General features: G+C 39.9%; 1 protein-coding gene across 3 annotated transcripts in view; it reads left to right on the top strand.

Moving 5' to 3' along the window:
* The window catches only part of OSBPL6 (oxysterol binding protein like 6), a 79,286-nt gene extending 62,350 nt beyond the window's left edge, over positions 1-16,936 (top strand). For all 3 annotated transcript variants that reach the window (XM_069470400.1, XM_069470407.1, XM_069470389.1), the window contains 10 exons: positions 3,748-3,835; positions 4,652-4,905; positions 5,660-5,797; positions 6,136-6,199; positions 7,999-8,077; positions 9,971-10,115; positions 12,017-12,161; positions 14,106-14,232; positions 15,662-15,784; positions 16,828-16,936. In XM_069470400.1, the coding sequence (XP_069326501.1) occupies positions 3,748-3,835; positions 4,652-4,905; positions 5,660-5,797; positions 6,136-6,199; positions 7,999-8,077; positions 9,971-10,115; positions 12,017-12,161; positions 14,106-14,232; positions 15,662-15,784; positions 16,828-16,936 (1,272 nt within the window). The remainder of the gene's footprint in view (positions 1-3,747; positions 3,836-4,651; positions 4,906-5,659; positions 5,798-6,135; positions 6,200-7,998; positions 8,078-9,970; positions 10,116-12,016; positions 12,162-14,105; positions 14,233-15,661; positions 15,785-16,827) is intronic.
* The last annotated feature ends 2,624 nt before the right edge of the window (positions 16,937-19,560 follow it).

Below are 19,560 nucleotides of genomic sequence, written 5' to 3'. Positions count from 1 at the left end.
CTTCACTGCCGCTGCTCCAATCCAGTTCCCATTTTCTCCATGCCTAGATGACCCTCCCAGTCCCATAACTGTTGTTCCGGGCCAAAATGGATTGGGCCCCTCCAATCCATTTTCCATTGGGCAACCTAATAAATCTTTCTAAAAGGCAAATTTGATCATGTCCATATTCCCCAGTGTCCTCAGGCTAACAATCTAGACTCCTTAGCTGTTAAAACAAAGACCCTTATGGTCTGATCCCTGCTGTCAGCTGCAGCCTCATGCCACCTCTCTTCTTTTGGAGCCTTTCAACAGCCAAAGGAGTGAGTGCCTCCTGGAGCCGTCCGTTTGTTACAGACGCCAGTGTCCCTTCCGTAGCAAGAAGACTGACTCTCCCCTACAGCCCACACTGGAAAGAATTGAACTGCACAGCCATTCCTCATGCCCTGTATCTTACAAGTTTTCATAAAATAATTGTTTTTACTTAACCTACAACTTCTCTATCACAACACACAGTCTTAAGTATTTAAAGGTGCTAGACCAGGAGATAAGCCCAAATGACAGACACAGAGTTCTCCTCCCCTTCAACTAAGGTTTGGTTACAGGGTTCCCTTGTGATGAGGTCCCCCAGAAGGCCCCTTGCGTCTTCACACCAACAGGTGTGGCAAGCCCACCTGGCGACTGACTGTACACGTGCGAGTCCTGGCACCAGCTGCAGGGTGGGCTCAAGCTGCAGGTTCTACACTACAGCTCCCAAGGAGATAGGGCGTCTGCACTTGCCTTCACCCTGGCAGGAGCACTTCCCCCCAAAATACACATGTGCAGCTCCCTCCCTCTATCTGGTCCCTTACTCAAAAGTCACCTTCTAGAGAGAATACACTGCCCCATCTACAATTTAGAGTTACCATTTCCTCTTCTTCTCTAACCTTTTATATCCTTCCCTCCTTATTTTTTTTCCTTCATACTTATCACTATCTAACAAAATATATATTTCATTTATTTTATTTTTTTGTTATGTGTCTCCCCGACTAGAGTGTAAGTTTCATGAAGGCAGAGATTTAACCACGGTGTCTCCAGCGCTAGAGCAGAAACATCTGGGCAATAGGTGTCTTACATTAACGTTTTTCCATAACTGAGGGAAAATCCTCTTTATGTGTTATCACCCAGTGCACTTTACTTAATGAAAACTCAGCTCTTTTTTAAAAAAATGTTCTTCTTGCTTCCAAGATGATCTACTTGCCTTGCCTCTGCTTTTAAACTTGTTTCTGCAATGCTACATGCCTGGTCACATTTAGAAAAAAATTATTCTGAAGTCTTTTGAATCCCCAAGTTCATAAAAAGAACTCTTTGGTTCCAGGACTTCTTGATCATGGGAGAGAAGACAAATTGTTTTACTGTGATACTAAGGGCCTTGGCTGTATGTACAGGGAAGTTTGAGTGGACCACAGCAAGACAGCCCAGCCTTTGTTACTGTACACACACACGATGTGCATGCATTTTATTCAGACCCCATTGTCACTGTAGAATTATTTTATAGTGATAGCAGATCATTTCTATGATGTATTAGTTTAGGAGGGATTAAAAATTGAAGAGGAATAGAGGTTTATAGCTGTTTGCAGGATAAACATGAGTGTTTTCTTAACAAACATTCAAATACTAAGCATGCATGCAACATAAATTTGGTTTGCATAAACATTTGTCTCCTCAAACATAATCGAGTATGATTAGCTTTTTTCTAGAGAAATCTCAAGGAAGAGTTTGATTTACTTTTTTTCTCTGTTAAACTTAAGAAATTCGCTTTCATGAGCCTGGTGGTTTAAACTTCAGCTCTGTTGCAGTCAATAGGAATTGTGGGAACTAGTTGCAGTGGGAAAATATGACTCAGAAAAAGATTTTATTCTCAATTTGCCATTTCTGTAGACTTACTCTGTTGGCAAAAGCAAAACTACCATTATTCATCCACGCATGCAATCATTCTGTTACTCTACTCTCCCTAAATAGATGAGCTTTCTTCTCAACCCTAATTTTAAAAACAGTAGCAATAAATCCAAAAATCTTAAAGGTAAAGACCAGTTGTTTTTATTACATACAAATTTAAAATTTTTACATGGCAAAAAAAATTGCATAAACAAAGTTGAAAAATAAATTGCAAGCTAGGAAAAATAGCAATATATACAATGAACTAAAAATGTGTGAAAAATAAGAAAACGATTCACAAAGGATGAAATCCAAACTTTAAAGTGATCTTTTATGTATATTAGGTAGATAGATACTAAAAAAAGATTATAACGTACAGTATTTTAGTGGATGTAGAGAGACGGATGTTTCCATACACTGCTGGCGAGAACAAATTCCGAATCCAGAAATTCAAGAGAGCAATTTGGCAACATGCAACTAAAGCCTCAAAGTGACCCATTTGACCTAGAAATAAATTGTAATGAGATCACCAGGCTGATTCCCAAAAATGTATTTACAAGGATATTCATCCAAGTATTGTATATAATTTAAAAAGTGAGAAGTCACTTAAATTCTGGTCAAATTCTTTGCTATAACTGTATAAGGAATTATGTTGCCCTTCCAAATAAAGATGAAGAGCTATGTCTACTATAATGGAAATGTATTCAGAATGCTATAAAACAATGTGAAAACCAATCTCCTTTTTCAGTATCTAAAAATAGATGTATCAATATGTGTGTATAGGCATTTCAAAACTGGGGGATAACAGTCACAAAACATTAGGAGTGATGGGATTGTGGGTGATTTTCATACTTATCTGTTTACCCTCATGTAATTTTTAATGTTTTATAATAAGAACGTTTTATTTTTAAGTTCAGAAAAAATACAGCATTATTTTCATTTTGAAGGAAATAAATAAGTTTCAACAGCCTTCTTGCCTGCAGTAGAGACATTGGTTTTCCCATTGCTCTGCTGGTTCTATCTTAGTCCTCTCTTTTATTAGCTGTTCTGTTTCTGCTCCCCTTAGTATGTACATTGTTTCTTAATTTTATTCTTATGCTAATTTTGGCTTCATTTTAGTTCCATATTTTTCTCATGCAAAGATGGCTTAATTCTTGATGTCTCCCCATGCTCACTGCAGCCATCTGAATCTAAGCTGTCAGTATTTCTTACTTGGATCTAGGCAGTAACCTAGTGTCTGGCCTCCCTAAGGAAAGCTGCTAAGTGTCTTCCTGAAACTGAATCTGACTCTCGTATTCCCTTGCATTTCTGTTGGTTTTACTGAGTCACAGGATTGTACGTGGACCCTCTATGTTGGCATGAAACGCCTGTCACAGTTGAGCTGCACAACATCTTCACACTCCTGGGATAAATGCTTCTCTCTGTGATCCTTGCCTTTGCACACTCTCCCCTCTTCCTGATCTTCTCCCTCTTCTAACAACTGGGTAACTCTTACTCATTCTCCAAAAGCCAGTTCAAATATTATTTTCTCTGGGCAGAGTCTTAGGGTCTTCTTTTAGGTGCATTCTTAGTGTATTGTACTGAAATATTTCTGGGTCTGTACTGACCTCCCCCAGCCTCTTGCCCCAATTAAAACAGGGAGTTACTTAAAGACCAGGGCTCCTTTCTGGAGATCCTATGTCCTAGCTCACACAAGACTCTCAAGTGTTCATTGCACATATGCCAAATACATTTCCCACTATGACCTCTGCTTTTCATTGGAGTGATATTTTGCTATATCATTTGATTATCTGAGCTTTCAAGACTGTACAAGAATTCTGATCCTTCTATGTTCCTTGTTCTTCCCTTCCTCAGGCTTCAGATGATGAGTCTTACATCAGTGATGTGAGTGATAATATATCTGAAGACAACACCAGTGTTGCGGACAATATTTCTCGGCAAAGTATGCATCATTTGAGCTTCCAGGTTGTTCTATCTACATGCCAAATTACAACACTGGTGACTTAATGAACAGGCATTTCCCTACACACACACTAATTTTCTTTTTGCAGTGGTTTGTTCAATGAATTTTAATTTTGTATACTCTCTTGAGGTAAATGGCTGAAATTTTATTAGGTAAATGGTTAAGTGAAAAAGCTTTACCTCTTGCTTAAACCAAAAGTTTAAGTTCTTGTTAAGTAGATTTAATTTTTTTAAATTTGACTTGTCTTTTCTTGAATGATATTTTAATATATTTAACACCTACTTAAAAAACTATACACTGGCTGGGCGCAGTGGCTCGTGCCTGTAATTCTAGCACTCTGGAAGACCGAGGTAGGATGATCACTTGAGCTCAGGAGTTTGAGACCAGCCTGAGCAAGAGTGAGACCCCAACTCTACAAAAAATAAAAAAATTAGCTGGGCATGGTGGTGTGTGTCTATAGTCCCAGCTACCCGGGAGGCTGAGGCAGGATGATCACTTGAGCCCAAGGGTTTGAGGCTGCAGTAAGCTAGGATGACGCCACGACACTCTAGCTAGCTAGGGCAACAAAGTGAGACTCTGTCTCAAAAGAAAAAAAAAAAAAAACCGAAAACACTATACACTGATGTTTTGTGCATTTGTTAGTAACCTTGTTTGAAATAATTCCATTTACTCTTCAGAGAGTATAACGAAGGCTCAGGATATGTATCACAATCAGAATTATTTGAAAGAGTTACTTCCCTTCTTGATTTTATGAAATCAGAGAAGCATCTTTCATTGTGATTCTCCCTCTTCCAGTCCTGAACGGGGAGCTTACAGGAGGGGCCTTCCGAAACGGACGTCGAACGGGTCTGCCAGCTCCTTGTCCTGACACCAGTAACATTAACCTGTGGAATATCTTGAGGAACAACATCGGGAAAGACCTATCCAAAGTCTCTATGCCTGTGGAGCTAAACGAGCCGCTCAACACTCTGCAGCATCTCTGCGAGGAAATGGAATACAGTGAGCTTCTGGACAAGGCTTCGGAAACCGATGATCCATACGAGCGCATGGTAATAAAAGAGAAGTGCCCTTCGGGGATTTGCCAACCCTAGACCTGGGCTAAGCCAGAATTCATTTCCTTCTGGAAATGGTTTTTGCGTAGCATTCTCACTGCATAGGTAAGCCAAGAATTGGTCTGTTTGCATAAATCAGGCAGGGCCCAAAAGTCCCAGACACCTTTACTGAAAGATACATATGTTGTGGCTTATCCGTGGTCTAGAGTGTTTCTAAAGCTAGGATGTACAGGCATCATGCTCCTTAGAGGTTTAAGGCATGCCTTGCCCTACTTTATCAGCTTTTCCTGAATGCCAAGGTCGCCCATCTGCTCAGGAACTTAGGACTGAGAAAGTAATTTCCTGTTTGTACTCTGCCCTCTACTCCATATGACTGTGGAAAACGTGCCCTGCCCTCTGCAAAGTACCAGCAGCCACAACCCCCCTGCACGCGATACTAAGATTGTGCACATGAAACCTATAAACTGGGTTTCAGAACCTTTGAACTCTGTGATACTCGTGGAATTGGGTGGACATATGAATGAAGAACACTTGACCTCAGTGGCCTGCTGGTCCCCATGCAAGTACTTTAACCTTGCTTTATTTATCTTTTTCACCATGTGTTGATGGAGATGCTGTGCAAATGGAAAATGCGAATGCCATCAATCAGCACCCATCAGTGTGGGTTGTGTAAAATCTGGAGGAAAAAGGGACGAACAGACCAGGCAGTAGTCTCTCCTATATTATTTTCCTTTCTTCAATGTTTTAACAGGTTCTCGTTGCTGCATTTGCAGTTTCAGGATATTGCTCCACCTATTTCAGAGCAGGAAGTAAGCCATTCAACCCAGTCCTGGGGGAGACCTATGAATGCATTAGAGAAGACAAGGGATTCCGATTTTTCTCAGAGCAGGTAAGTGCCACTGGACTCAGTGAGGGTTCTATGTAGGTAGAAAAGCAGTTTGGTGATGAAAACAGCCTTTTGATAACTGTTTGGGTTGTGTGTTATGATACCAGTTCATGGAAAACGTACTTAGCTGGCCCCCTCTAAATTGTGTAAGTTCTCTGTGTTTAAGCATGAAGTCTTGAAAGCTAAAGATTTACTTACACATTTTAAGAGCAAGTCACTAGTAGAAATAGATGAATAGTAGTTTTTATTGGGTGGGACCAGTATATATTATAAAAACAATTATCATTTATGGAAGTTTTAACACTGATGTCATTGCCTTCTTTTTTGTTTTTAATTACCAGGTTAGCCATCACCCACCCATTTCTGCCTGTCACTGTGAATCAAAGAATTTTGTGTTTTGGCAAGGTTTGTATTTCAATTATAATTTAAAATCACATTTATAAGCCTATGAAAAAATGTCTGGCTTCCAAAGGTACATTGCACTCAGTTTAGATTTCTACCTTTGGAACTCAGAGAATGTTGGTAATTGGTACAGAGTTCAGTTTGAGAAATTCCATTTCCTGGTTTAAACATGAAACTGTGTCATCTAGGAGATGAGATTGCTTATCGACGAAGCAGAGCCTTATGGAGCGGCAGAGCTCCCTGCTGACTGTGCCAGCTCGGAGCGTCACCTTGTCTTATTGTGCCTCATTGTCTGCGTCTGTGATGTGGAGGCTCCATCTGCTGCCTTCTTGCTTCTTGGGGCTGTGCAAAGACATTTTAATCCTGAAGGAAGGCTTTATGGCGCATCAGCTGTGGGCACAATCTATTTAGATGTATAAATGTTGCGGTAATTCCTGGTCTTTCTTTCACTGGGACTCAGGGGTTTGGATTGAAGTCTTCACTTATTAATGCCTACTATTCAGTCAGAATGTTACACGTTTGCCTAAAATAAGAAGTTTCAAAACCCCATTAGAAAGAAAAGAATATATATGTAAATTTGACCATTAAGTGTAAATAATTTGTGCATGTTTGGAAGGGTGCTTCATTGCTCACAGGATGACTTTTCTCCTGAGCATTTCCTTAACCTGAAAACACACAGAATGGTAGAGTGCTATGACTGTGTTTTATTGCAAAAGAAGACAGTGCATCATTTCTTAGTTATAACCAAGAGTCAGAAATTTTGTGGAGACAGCACTAAGCTCCCTTAGTTCATCAAGATGGGACCAGGTGGTTATTACAAATGCGCAGGTAAATCTGAGTTTCCACGAGTAAAACGTAAAGCCATCATGTGAGATACAGTGCTGGGCCCTGGGCTGTGTCTTAGTAACTAGTGTAGGAACATTTTCAGTAAGTTAATCCCACTTTTTCATAAATCTTAGGTATCTGTATTAGGAGACTTTTTTTTTTTTTACGGTTTTCCCAAATCATATAACTCTTCTGTATAAGGGCTGAAATTTGTATATAAATCAATGATATTGCCATATTGCAATTATTTTTACTGTATACCTCATGATTGATATATATGTTAACTATTTTTAACATTTAGTTAAAACTTATAACAACATTTGTTGGCTGGGCGCAGTGGCTCACGCTTGTAATCCTAGCACTCTGGGAGGCCGAGGCGGAAGGATCGCTCGAGGTCAGGAGTTCAAGACCAGCCTGAGCAAAAGCGAGACCCCGTCTCTACTAAAAAATAGAAAGAAATTAACAGGACAACATGCACTGGGCATGGTGGTGCATGCCTGTAGTCCCAGCTACTCAGGAGGCTGAGGCAGAAGGATCGCTTGAGCCCAGGAGTTTGAGGTTGCTGTGAGCTAGGCTGACTCCACGGCACTCACTCTAGCCTGGGCAACAAAGCAAGACTCTGTCTCAAAAAAAAAAAAAAAAAACAACATTTGTTGCTATCTAGACATTAAAGCACAGTAGAGTCTAAGTTTACATGTGTATGTGAATATACACACATTATTCCAGGTTTCTCCCAGTTTTGTTAGTTGAAAACTAATATGGAGTATGCATTATAGAGAAACTTAGTAGATTTTCTTGGTTCACAGTTAATATTTTCACCTTGGGCCATCTTCGGACACCTGTCATGTTAAATCAACAATGTAGAATCAATTGTGATTACAAAAGCGCTTTGGAAAATGTAATACAAAAAGTTAATCTTTACAGAACACATGGTTCGATTGGGAGTATATTTCTTGTCCTCTGCCTATGTCGTTTAGATATCAGATGGAAAAACAAGTTCTGGGGGAAGTCGATGGAAATCCTACCCGTGGGAACACTGAATGTCATGCTTCCAAAGTAGGTGGCTCTCAGCTCCCTTTTGGCCTCTTCTCTGCTTTTCTAAATCTGAAATGTTGTTTTAAACTCTAAAAGTTGCCAAGAGTCCATTTCCCTGTATGCTCAAAGCTTCTCTTACCTTCACCAAAATTTTGAGAACTCCCCCCACCACCCCCCAAAAAATGAGAATTTTAGCGTATGTGTCCAAGCTTCCCGTTCATCTCTTCACATCCTCCACTCATCAGTCAGTACCAGGTACCTACCGTGTCCCCGTCACCACGCTGGTTTGCATTTTATATGAAAGTTCCCCTGTTTAATTGCTTTGCTATACAATTTATAATTTCACTTTTGAGTTCATCTTAGATCTGGAGACTATTTTAAATTTTAAGTTATGTTATCAAAGAAGAGTGATGGAATCTATTTAAAGTTAGTTGTGCTCTAGAGGATATGGCCTATAAATCTTTTAAAATTAATTGAAGTTTTCTTTGAGGGCAAGGGCTCGATTGTTTGTATTTCTTCGTTTGGTTGGTTTTTTGTTTTGTTTTTGTCCATTTGAGTAACAGAATTTGCTGGTGGACCGGATAAGGAGGAAGGTGGAGAGAGGGAGGTATTCCCAAGACTACAAAATGAACTTCAGTATTTGAAAATTCATGGGGAAGAGAGTTTTCCTAGATGTATAAGATGCCTACATCATACCACTTTATAAATTTTGTGGAAACTTGAAGCATTTTATTTTATTCTAAAATAACATTTTATTTGAAAATATATGTAATGTGCAAACTTAAATGGGATTTGAAGCTATGTCATTTTGTTCATTGGCAGGAATTCTGTAACCTTACTGCCCAGAATTTGCATTAGATTTGTGCCATTTTGGTTATGTTCCTCAGTCTCTTCCCAAAGAATTATTCACATCTTTGGTCTTAACCAAAGTATGAAATGGTGCCTCTCTCCACCTGGCATCCATCCCTGCTTGCCCATTGCCTGCAGGGTAAAATATAGACTCCTTGGTGTGTCACTGAAGGCGTTCCGGGCTCTGCCTGGTCACACCTTTCCAGCCTTGCCTCCGGCCACACCCACTTGCCTGGAGCACAGCATTCACAGGCTCTAGATGCCTTGTGCTCTTCTGACCTCTGTGGCTTTATGGCTGCTTGTCCCTGGCTGGTGGTGCACTCCTACCCATCATCCAAACTTAGATGGAACCCAACCTCCTTTATAACATCTTCCTTGGCACTCAGCCCATGTTCCAGACAGATCTAAGGACTCAGGACTCTTCCTTCCGTGTTCCCATGATGTTGTGTTCATTCATCTATTATAGCCTTCATCATATTTTATTTTAAGTATTTATTTACATATCCATCTATCCCTACCAGACTTTTGGCTCCAGAAGAGCAGGAAACAGGCCCTATTCAACTTTGTAGCTTTAGTACCTGGCCCATAAAAAGCACTTAAATGTTCCCTAAGTAAATTAATCATGTCATAAATATTTATGGCCACATAGAGATTTTCAAGAAAGAAAGGAGGGCTGGGCGCAGTGACTCATGCCCTAATCCTAGCGCTCTGGGGAGCTGAGGGGGGAGGATTGCTTGAGCTCAGAAGTTCGAGACCAGCCTGAGCAAGAGCAATATCCTGTCTCTACAGAAAATAGAAGAATTAGCCAGGCATTATGGTACTTGCCTGTAGTCCCAGCCTGGGAGTTTGAGGTGGCAGTGAGCTGTGATTATACCACTGCACTCTACCCAGGGCAACAGAGCAAACCTCTGTCTCAAAGAAAGAAAAAAAGAAAGAAAGAAAGTAAGAAAGGAGAGGAAAATGAGGGGAAAAGAAGCTTTGGTCAAAGAATATTCTTTTTAGTAGAAACACTCATATGTATTTGTAACCTTCACTATTTATAATCAAAGTTCTATTCTTCACCAGGTACGGAGATTACTATGTGTGGAATAAAGTTACTACATGCATACACAACATCCTCAGTGGGAGAAGATGGATAGAGCATTATGGAGAAGTAACCATTAGAAATACCAAAAGCAGTGTTTGCATTTGCAAACTCACATTTGTCAAGGTAAATAATATCATACAACAGTAAAAGAAAATAATACAAAGGGCCTCCTAAAGAAGAATTAGAACAATCAACTTAAAACAGCAGCAAGTGAATCTGTCCTGTATCATTGGTCCTTAAGACATTTTAGATAAGAAAGCAGAAGGAGCTGATGGACTTTCTCAAGGCATGCAGGCTTCTAAAGATGTGGAGGTCAGAAAAGGCACCATCTCAAAACAGAAAAAAACAAATTTCTTTCCAAAGACTTTTTAAGTAGCCAGTCAGTGGTTCATTAAGTAAAATTCCAGAAAACACTTTTTGCCCAGACCAGGTCTTCTGGTTTATATTTCTCTTTCTATTCCTGCTTGATCACATGTTCAAGTGATCTTATTTTAGAAAACTAATTATACTGCAGTTGTCATTCTCTGAGGACATGTGATGAGAACAGACATGTAGATGACCCCTACCAGTCACTGCAAACTCATCCAACCATGCTACTGTTGTAGTCCAAATAAGTTCAACAAAAAGCATTACTTTTGTCAATAAGAAAAGGTGTTTGGGATAGAAATGCCTACAGAACACCATTTCCCTGTGTGTCTCTGGCCTGAAGTGGAACATACAGTATCACCCCATGTTTGCGTAGGTGTGCTACAGAATTCAACATGGCACAGAAACCCCACTCAGCCCCCGTGTCTTCTTGACCTGGGACCCCATTCTAATATGGTAAACAGATAGCATATTGGAGTCTTAAAACTCTAATGTTTTCTTAGATAAATCCTTTTAAGCCATATTGGAAAGTCTTGTTCGTTTCAATTGAGTATCTTTATTTTAGGTCAAGATGTTGCCCATTATTTTTTTCTTATAGACTGATGAGGTGGCTAGAACCAAATAGCCAGGATCACTGTGTGCTCTGGCTGGGTGATGACAGGAAATATGTGCATTTGGTTTTGTAGGCTATGAGAAACTTCAGTGCATGCCTGCCCCTAATATTTGCCAAGCCTGTGTAATATTTAAAATATGTAAATCAAGCCTACAAACTGTCAAATAAAATATGTTCTGTACTTTCACCTTCACAAAAATACCTTTCATAACAAGACCTGCAAGTCCAGGTTGGACCCGTTAGAACTCCACGCTGGGAGGGCAGGAGAAGAGCCAGTCCTGGCCCACAGCCTTCCTGCTTTCTCCCACCTCTGGCTCTGTTCTGCAATGCAGGGGTCTCGCAATCCAGTTCACACCTCCAGCTCTGTCCACACCTCCACAAACAGCCACCCTTGGCCACTCCTCAGACCTAAAGGTGCACACACTAGTGGCTGGTCTGCCTTTGGGTAGATAAATCAAACCCCTGTGCCAGCTGTGGAATGACTTTAGAGCCTTTGGGCCAGGGAATTCTAGGGTCCCGCCTACTTGGGGCCTGATCTGGAAGGGGCTCATGGAGTCCAAGTAGGCAAATTCCCATAAACGTCTCATCCCTTGGGAAGCAGTATGGCTGGAAGAGGGCCACCGCAGGGTCCTCGTGATAAAATTCAGCCATTTACAGATACTGTGAAAATTATTTCACAAACTATTTCTGCAGCATAGCCAATTGAAATCATTAAAATCCATTAGTAAGGGGAAAATCCAAGACGAGAGGATCTAAGGAAAAATTATTAACCTCTAAATTAATATTAAGTTCTTAGGATAGAAACTGAGCCTTCTCTGTGTTATGCTACTGTGCTATAGCGTGGAGTAGAAATCATCCCTTTCTTAAAAGTTAAGCTAACTGATACTTAGAAAGCCAACCTTCCATGCAAAGCATTGTTAAGATAGACGTATGGAAATGATTCGAATGAGGGACTTCACCATGAAGAAGAATTTCTATATGGAAATTACAGGGATTGATGTCATTAAAGCAATCAGCTGGCTTAATTGGGGTTTGGTTTTCCCAGGTGAATTATTGGAATTCTAACGTGAATGAAGTCCAGGGGGCCGTGATGGGGCAGGAGGGGAAGGTGGTGCACCGGCTGTTTGGGAAGTGGCATGAAGGGCTCTACTGTGGCGTGGCCCCCTCTGCAAAGTGCGTCTGGAGACCAGGTGAGAATGGCCCCCGTGTCCTGAGTCAGGAGGGCCCCACGGGCAACAGAAGGAAAGGAAATGTCAGGTCATCCCATGCTGTTCACATTATGTTTCCTTTAATAGTGAGATTAAAAATGTAGATGCTTAAGGCAATTATAGTTACATTTCTACTTAACGTATAAGTTATATATATCCCAACATTTGATATTTTTTTTTTTTTTTTTTTTTTTTTTTTGAGACAGAGTCTCACTCTGTTGCCCAGGCTAGAGTGAGTGCCATGGCGTCAGCCTAGCTCACAGCAACCTCAAACTCCTGGGCTCAAGCGATCCTCCTGTCTCAGCCTCCCGAGTAGCTGGGACTACAGGCATGCACCACCATGCCCGGCTAATTTTTTCTGTATATATTTTTAGCTGTCCATATAATTTCTTTCTATTTTTAGTAGAGATGGGGGTCTCGCTCTTGCTCAGGCTGGTCTCGAACTCCTGAGCTCAAACGATCCGCCCACCTCGGCCTCCCAGAGAGCTAGGATTACAGGCGTGAGCCACCGCGCCCGGCCCCAACATTTGATATTTAATGATAGGAAAATTTAGGCCAAACCTCTGGCATGTGGTCAGAGATTGGGCCTCATCTTATCATGAGGACCTTAACATGGTCAGAGAGTGAAAAATCACTCTAAATGTAACACCAACATTTCAAAAGCTAGGTGTATTTATTAAAGAATTTAGATAATTGAAATACATAAACTTAAATCCTCTCTCATGTTATTTATTTTCTGTCTTAATGAAAACCAAGGAAAGCCTGCAGACATCTATAATCCACAAATTCAGTAACTCACCAGAATAAGTGATTTTTTTCAGTCGAGCAACAAAAAGCTGCAATATGTTATCATTTAATAAAAGACATGAAGAGAGTTCTGGCAATACATTAGGATATAATTGAATATCAGGTATAAATGGAACAAGTCTCCACATGACATTTATTTTCATTGGAATATTGTCAGTTAATCCCTAATGTTAAAATTCGTTGTTGGTTTCCTAAGAGACATCAATGAGTATTTAAATTTCCTGCTAGTAGAGTGGTTAGTTCATTCATTCAGCAGCTATTTATCGAGTGCTGACTGTGCATCAGGCTTTGTTCTAGATGCTTGGCATGCGTCTCTGAGCAAGGCACACAAAGATCCTGCCTTAAAGTTTAGTTAAAAATTAACAATAAATGTTAATTTAGATCTGCATCTTTTTCTTTTCTACCAGGAAGTAAACAACAAGAGTTTCTGGTGAAACCTTAATGTTCATAGTTAATTCACCCTGACATTTAGTTACCCAATTGAATACTTGAGAGAAACATTATAGATTAGTTTAGCCAATAAAGACTACTGTTAGGCCGGGCACCGTGGCTCACGCCTGTAATCCTAGCACTCTGAGAGGCCGAGGCAGGTGGATTGCTCGAGGTCAGGAGTTTGAGACCAGCCTGAGCAAGAGTGAGACCTCGTCCCTACTAAAAATAGAAAGAAATTATCTGGCCAACTAAAAATATATATAGAAAAAATTAGCTGGGCATGGTGGCGCATGCCTGTAGTCCCAGCTACTTGGGAGGCTGAGGCAGAAGGATCACTTAAGCCCAGGAGTCTGAGGTTGCTGTGAGCTAGGCTGACGCCAGGGCACTCTAGCCAGGGCAACAGAGCGAGACTCTGTCTCAAAAAAAAAAAGACTACTGTTAGGTGCAAAGTTTTGTTTGAAAAACTGGATTTTATGAAGTATACGATTCTATCAGTTCTGATCATCAACATAGTGTTCCACCTAGCAAAATATGGCCAATGTAATTCACTTGAAAAAATTTATGCTCTAATGTTTATGACTACAAATTTGGTATTAGTGCTGGTATTAACTAAGCACCACGGTAAATCAGCTTCTTCCAGTTCTGTAAGCCCTTTGCCTCTCACAGTGGTCACTGGTCTCCTTCCAGGTTCCATGCCAACTAACTACGAGCTCTACTATGGCTTCACGAGGTTTGCTATTGAGCTCAATGAATTGGATCCCGTACTGAAAGATCTCCTTCCGCCGACGGATGCCCGATTCCGGCCAGATCAAAGGTGAGGATGGCAGTGGTGTTTAAGATGTAGCCTAGCTCGTGGCATGGGGCTTTAGAGGTCATCGAGACTTATTTTCACCACCATCACTTATTCATTCGGTCATCTCTTCATTCCCTTATTCACACAACAATATTTGAGTTTTCTCTACTACATAAAGCAGTATTCATAGGATGATTATAGCAGCAGATTACCTCAACACAAAGTTCTCCGTGGAAGATAACACAGATTTTTTTAACAGAAAGTTTCTAACCGCACCCCCCCCCAAAAAAAATTACCAAAGTCTTCAAACTCATAAATTCTTCGTTAAATTTAGGATCACTCATCACTCAATGTTTTTGGCCTCTGTACTTCTACAACTGTAACATGGAGTATCTTTTAAACTGAAAAATAACAGGATAAGTGACAGGAGCACCCAGAAATGCTTTGAGTGAAAGTCTGTAGTTTTCCCAATATGCTTTCCACCCCACAGAATGTTAGATGTACTCAAAATACCGTACCTTTGATACCTTATGATTCTTATTTTTCTTATTATGTAGTTCTGAAGTCATGATATCTATTCCTAGGAATTCATTTTACTTTTCCCAAAAGTTCTATATGCCATACAATACTAATTTTCTATTTTCCATGTATTTATGGCTTTATCTGTCTTCTGTCAAAATGTTCTCAGTATTGACTATTCAATTTCCCCTCTCTATCTAGAACATACAGTCTCACTGTCTGACATTCAAATTTATCAATAAACTTCCTATACAATGTATGCCATATGGTATCCCTGTTCTTTGCTCTAGTTTTGAAATGTAAACATTTGTAAATCACCATTAGGTCTGCTTTTTCCTTCTCAATTCTATTTCAGTGTTCCCGTTCTGAATTTCATTTCCTATTCATTTCCTATTCTGTGCCCTTTTGTAATTTTCTGCCTTACCTTTTCTTTTTTCATCAGTTTTACTCTCTCTCCAATAAAACAGGAAAGCTCCCTCCCTCTCAATCTGTTCTCAGAATAGATGGAGAACAGCCAGTTACCATCCTCCATTCTATGGCCTTTAACAAGTGCTTTTTCATAATATGGAAAAGAAGCACAACTGTGACTTCGTGCTGTTCTAACCCTGAGCACTGCAGTCGTCCTCAAAGTCTCAAGTTGTAGAACCCCAGACAGCACAGGAAGGTCTTCAAGGCCAAAGCACTGACCTTTCACTCCTACCATTATATTATATTGCTGATTACAATAGTTCAGGTCATGTACAAAGAAAGCATGTTGATTGATGGACAGAAAGAAGTAGTGTGGCCTGGGGCAGAGGTGAAGGGACATTGCCAGAGAGTTACTGTGCCATATGTTCTGTTCACAGCAACCAGAATGTAATTTTGTGCACAAGAGATTTCTTTCCTTAGAAAAGAGGGTAATAGATTAAAATACCAACTGCTTTCCGCTTAGATTTTTGGAAGAAGGAAATTTAGAAGCTGCTGCAGCAGAGAAGCAAAGAGTGGAGGAACTCCAGAGATCTCGAAGACGATACATGGAAGAAAACAATCTTGAACATATACCAAAATTTTTTAAGTAAGTCAGTTCATTCTCATAACAAGTTCATGTTTTGCAAATGGTTACCATGAACAATGAGAAACTCCAGGTAAATGAAAAGAAAACGGGAGATAGTCTGGTGTCCAGGAAACTTAAATGTAAAAAACTAAACTGATTTTGGTAACTTTGCTTTTGGCAGTGAAAATATTGAAGCAGATTTTGCACTTGTGAAAAGTTAGTGACTATAAAAAGAAATTCTTCTCTACAGCTTTTCTTCTTGTGGGCAGGCAAAGAGAGTCTGGGTCTTGTCCAGAAGGCTCTTTGTCCTTCAGCTGCACCCTGTAGGATGGTGGGGACTGGTTTCCACTCCCTCAGCCAGACTGAATGGGACCCTGCTGCCCACAAGATTTGTTAGGATTTAATTTTATTTCTATCACACAAAGCTTGGGTCTGTTTAGATTTGGTCTCTCTGTGGTATGATAGTAGGTGATTATTACAGGATTATTTGCAGGATTATATATACATCACACAGATTAATCTGAGATTTCCAAATCCATCTGTTGCCCTCCAGAACCAGGACAGAAAAGCTTAGGGTAACCTCGTATCCTTTAGACTTGCCATCCCGTGACTGCCCTGGGGCAGAAATGCAGCCTTGCCCTTCAGGTGTCTGAAGTGTGCTCTTTGGACGGATCCTGCAGAGGCTCTCAGAGCTGCTGATGCTGCATGTTTGTAAGAACAAGCGAAGGAGAGGTTATTCTCAGAGGTCTGGAGCCGGAAGCTCTTAGTTACAGTATATGTGTACTCCTTGTTTGGGGCTCTTCACTTTCTACCCCTGCCCAGAGGTGATTTACTCCTGCCCTCAGTTCTTCTCTCCATGATCCTACCTATTTCCATTTCAAATATTTAGCAACAAAAATGAGTTCATTTCTGGTTAAAAAATAGTCAAATCATCAATAGTTAGCAGGACACTAACTGGCTTACAAAGTGTTGCTTATATATACATGTCTAATGTATAGGAGAGGGTCCAATTATTGGGTCACTTTGATGTGATTTGTGGCTAACGTTGATTTTCATTTTCACAGAAAAGTTATTGATGCCAATCAAAGAGAAGCCTGGGTTTCTAATGACACCTACTGGGAGCTTCGAAAGGACCCTGGCTTTAGCAAAGTAGACAGCCCTGTTCTTTGGTAAAACTGGGAACATAGAGCTAGCCACATATCACACTCTGAATGAATAAATAACTATGCACAATTATGTTTCTTATAGCTACACGTGGTTTCTGGGTCGACTGAAAACCTACCATTTGCTTTTCTATTCATCTTTATAACGGACTTTCAGAAGTGCATTAGATAAGGCCCCTAACCACTTTTGGATCCTTTCTGTTTTGCTGCAACCATATTCCTTAAAAAAAAAACATCCACACCCTCCTCGGAAAGCAGAATAAAAGGAGCATAACACAAAATCCAAAGTCTGAAGAGTTTGTAAAGAAAAACAAACAGTAACTGGTGCTTAAAGCTGATCAAGAGAGTTAAAAAAACAGCATATAAGCCTCGAGTTCGGTTTGTCCGGAAGCACCATCCCTCACCGTAGGAGCTCCTGGGCCGCAGCAGTCAGTCAGCTCAGACTTCGAGTGTGTCTGTTCGATGTGCTGTGCTTGTGCTGGCCTTGTCAAAGAAGACGTGATGCTTCTCAGATCCTGTTCCATCTGTATGCCATTGTTCATGCCTTAAGAAATGCAAAGATGTACAATAAATCATTTTTTAAATGTGTGCTCATAGGTTTATGTGAAGAACAGATTTTTTGAATCATGGCATGATTCACTTTCTCGATCAGAACCATGATGAGACTAACTTTAATGGATTTGAAAAAGTGAACAAGATGTGCTTTACTTTGATAAGTCAGTTACTCTATCATATGTCTGAAGGGCAAGAAGGAAAAGGTGTGCTAAGTAGACCTCTGTATTCACATTGCTCTTTAAGTTCCTGTCCTGCGTCCGGATAATAAACTGTCCCTCTTCCACCTAACCTCAGTGTGCCCTATTATTTGGCAAAATCTATATTTGATTTGGACATTTGTCATCAGTGTTAAAGCTTTAAAAGGAAATAACAAAAAGCATATGGAATTCCTGTGTGGGCTTAGTAGTACCGTAAATGTAACTGTTTTGAGTGAAGCACAATGTAACCCACATGTCTATCCCATGCCCAGCCCACTGGCTCTCGTCGAATTCCACTGACAACAGAAGCAAGAATGCTAGTAGCTTATTTGCATCGTTTAAATGAATTCTATGCAAAATCATATTTCAAATTTTCATCAAGTGATTCCATATGATACATGACTACATATTAAGCATTTACCTTGCTATTGGCAGAGATGTAAAATTTAAGCTAAGAAATTTATCCATCTTAAAGGGGGGGCCAGAAACGTGTTTCACATACTTCAGGATTTATTTTCCTCCACTACTAAACAGAGGCTTTTGTAGGAAACTTGCATCAGTATTCCTAAGTTGCTGCACGTAGATGACTATATAAATGCCTGTATGTTTTTTAAAAAAAATCTCTTTAGAGATTTTCCTAGAGAATTATAAAATTACATGTATTTTATTCTTAGATTTTTATTCTTAGAGTCTTACCATCAGAATTTAAGTGTTGTTTTAAACTCTGATAACAAGGTTCCTGACATGTTACATTTTGTTACGAGGTGTTGATTTTAGTGTTATTTCTCCTCGGCATTATTAGCATCCTAATAATGGCTGATACACCATCAAATAAAAAACTGCTGAGAGCATAAGAAAAAAAACTCTAAGTGTCCACTAGATGGAGCAATATTTTAGTGATCCTAAAACTCATCCCTCCTTTCATCAGAGTCATACACTGTGTGTACAGTTTGCATTAGTTAGAATGGAATTTCATTCTCAGGTAAATTCCCTAATCCATCTCCAGATCTAAGCATTCCACTTAAGCGACACCCACCCTATTCCTTTCATTCCCATTTGAAATCTATAGATGGCTTGGCTTGTGATAGTAAAATCTTCCCCTTGATATTGATTCTTCTTTTGTTCATTCATCTTGACGTCCTTTTTATCGACATCCTGAGATACATGCCTTTAATTTTAATTAGAATTTAATTAGAATCGTATTGACTTCCTCACAGAAGTCTACTCTCCTACGGTTGGTAAAGCTTTAAATACTATTTAACGTGGTTCTGGTCTGTACTTACTAGCACTTCCCTAAACAGTCCCAAAATAGCCTAAATATAAGAAAAGAATCGTGCCAAGTAAAGGTACTGCAGGTGGAGAAGTGGGAAGGTGAGGCATCAGGTGTCCAACAGATATGATATCAGGCAGCAAAAGAGGACCCAAGACCTATCAGGGAAGCAAATACTCTACCTGGCATTTGGTTATAATTGAGAAAACGAAAAAATAATAGAGAGAGATTAAGTTTACCAGATATTAAGTTCATGCTGCATATCCGGTGGGTGAATGTTGGTCCGAGGTAACCTGACACAGGTTAGGCTTTCAAGAGAAGAATGAGAAAAATGTCACATTAATTAAAGTCAACACATTTTAAAATATCCCAGATTTAGAATCTCTTTTGGGATTCAGATATCCTGATTATTCCAATTCAAGTGATCAGTTAGGGTTTAGATACCACTCCTGTAATACCCAATTCACTAATGTCCCCTGTCAAATACTCACATTGGTGTGATGGCCTCATCCCCCCTTTTTTAAACTTTTTATTGACATGGTGATTATAAAATTATGAGACTTAACTCTGTTAGAATGTTTATCTATATAGTATTTGGGCTTTCAAGACTAA

This window comes from Eulemur rufifrons, chromosome 1 (assembly GCF_041146395.1).
Source record: "Eulemur rufifrons isolate Redbay chromosome 1, OSU_ERuf_1, whole genome shotgun sequence".
Classification (NCBI taxonomy): Eukaryota; Metazoa; Chordata; class Mammalia; order Primates; family Lemuridae; genus Eulemur; species Eulemur rufifrons.
Note: the sequence above shows the minus strand (reverse complement) of the source record. Positions and strands in the feature narration are given on the sequence as shown.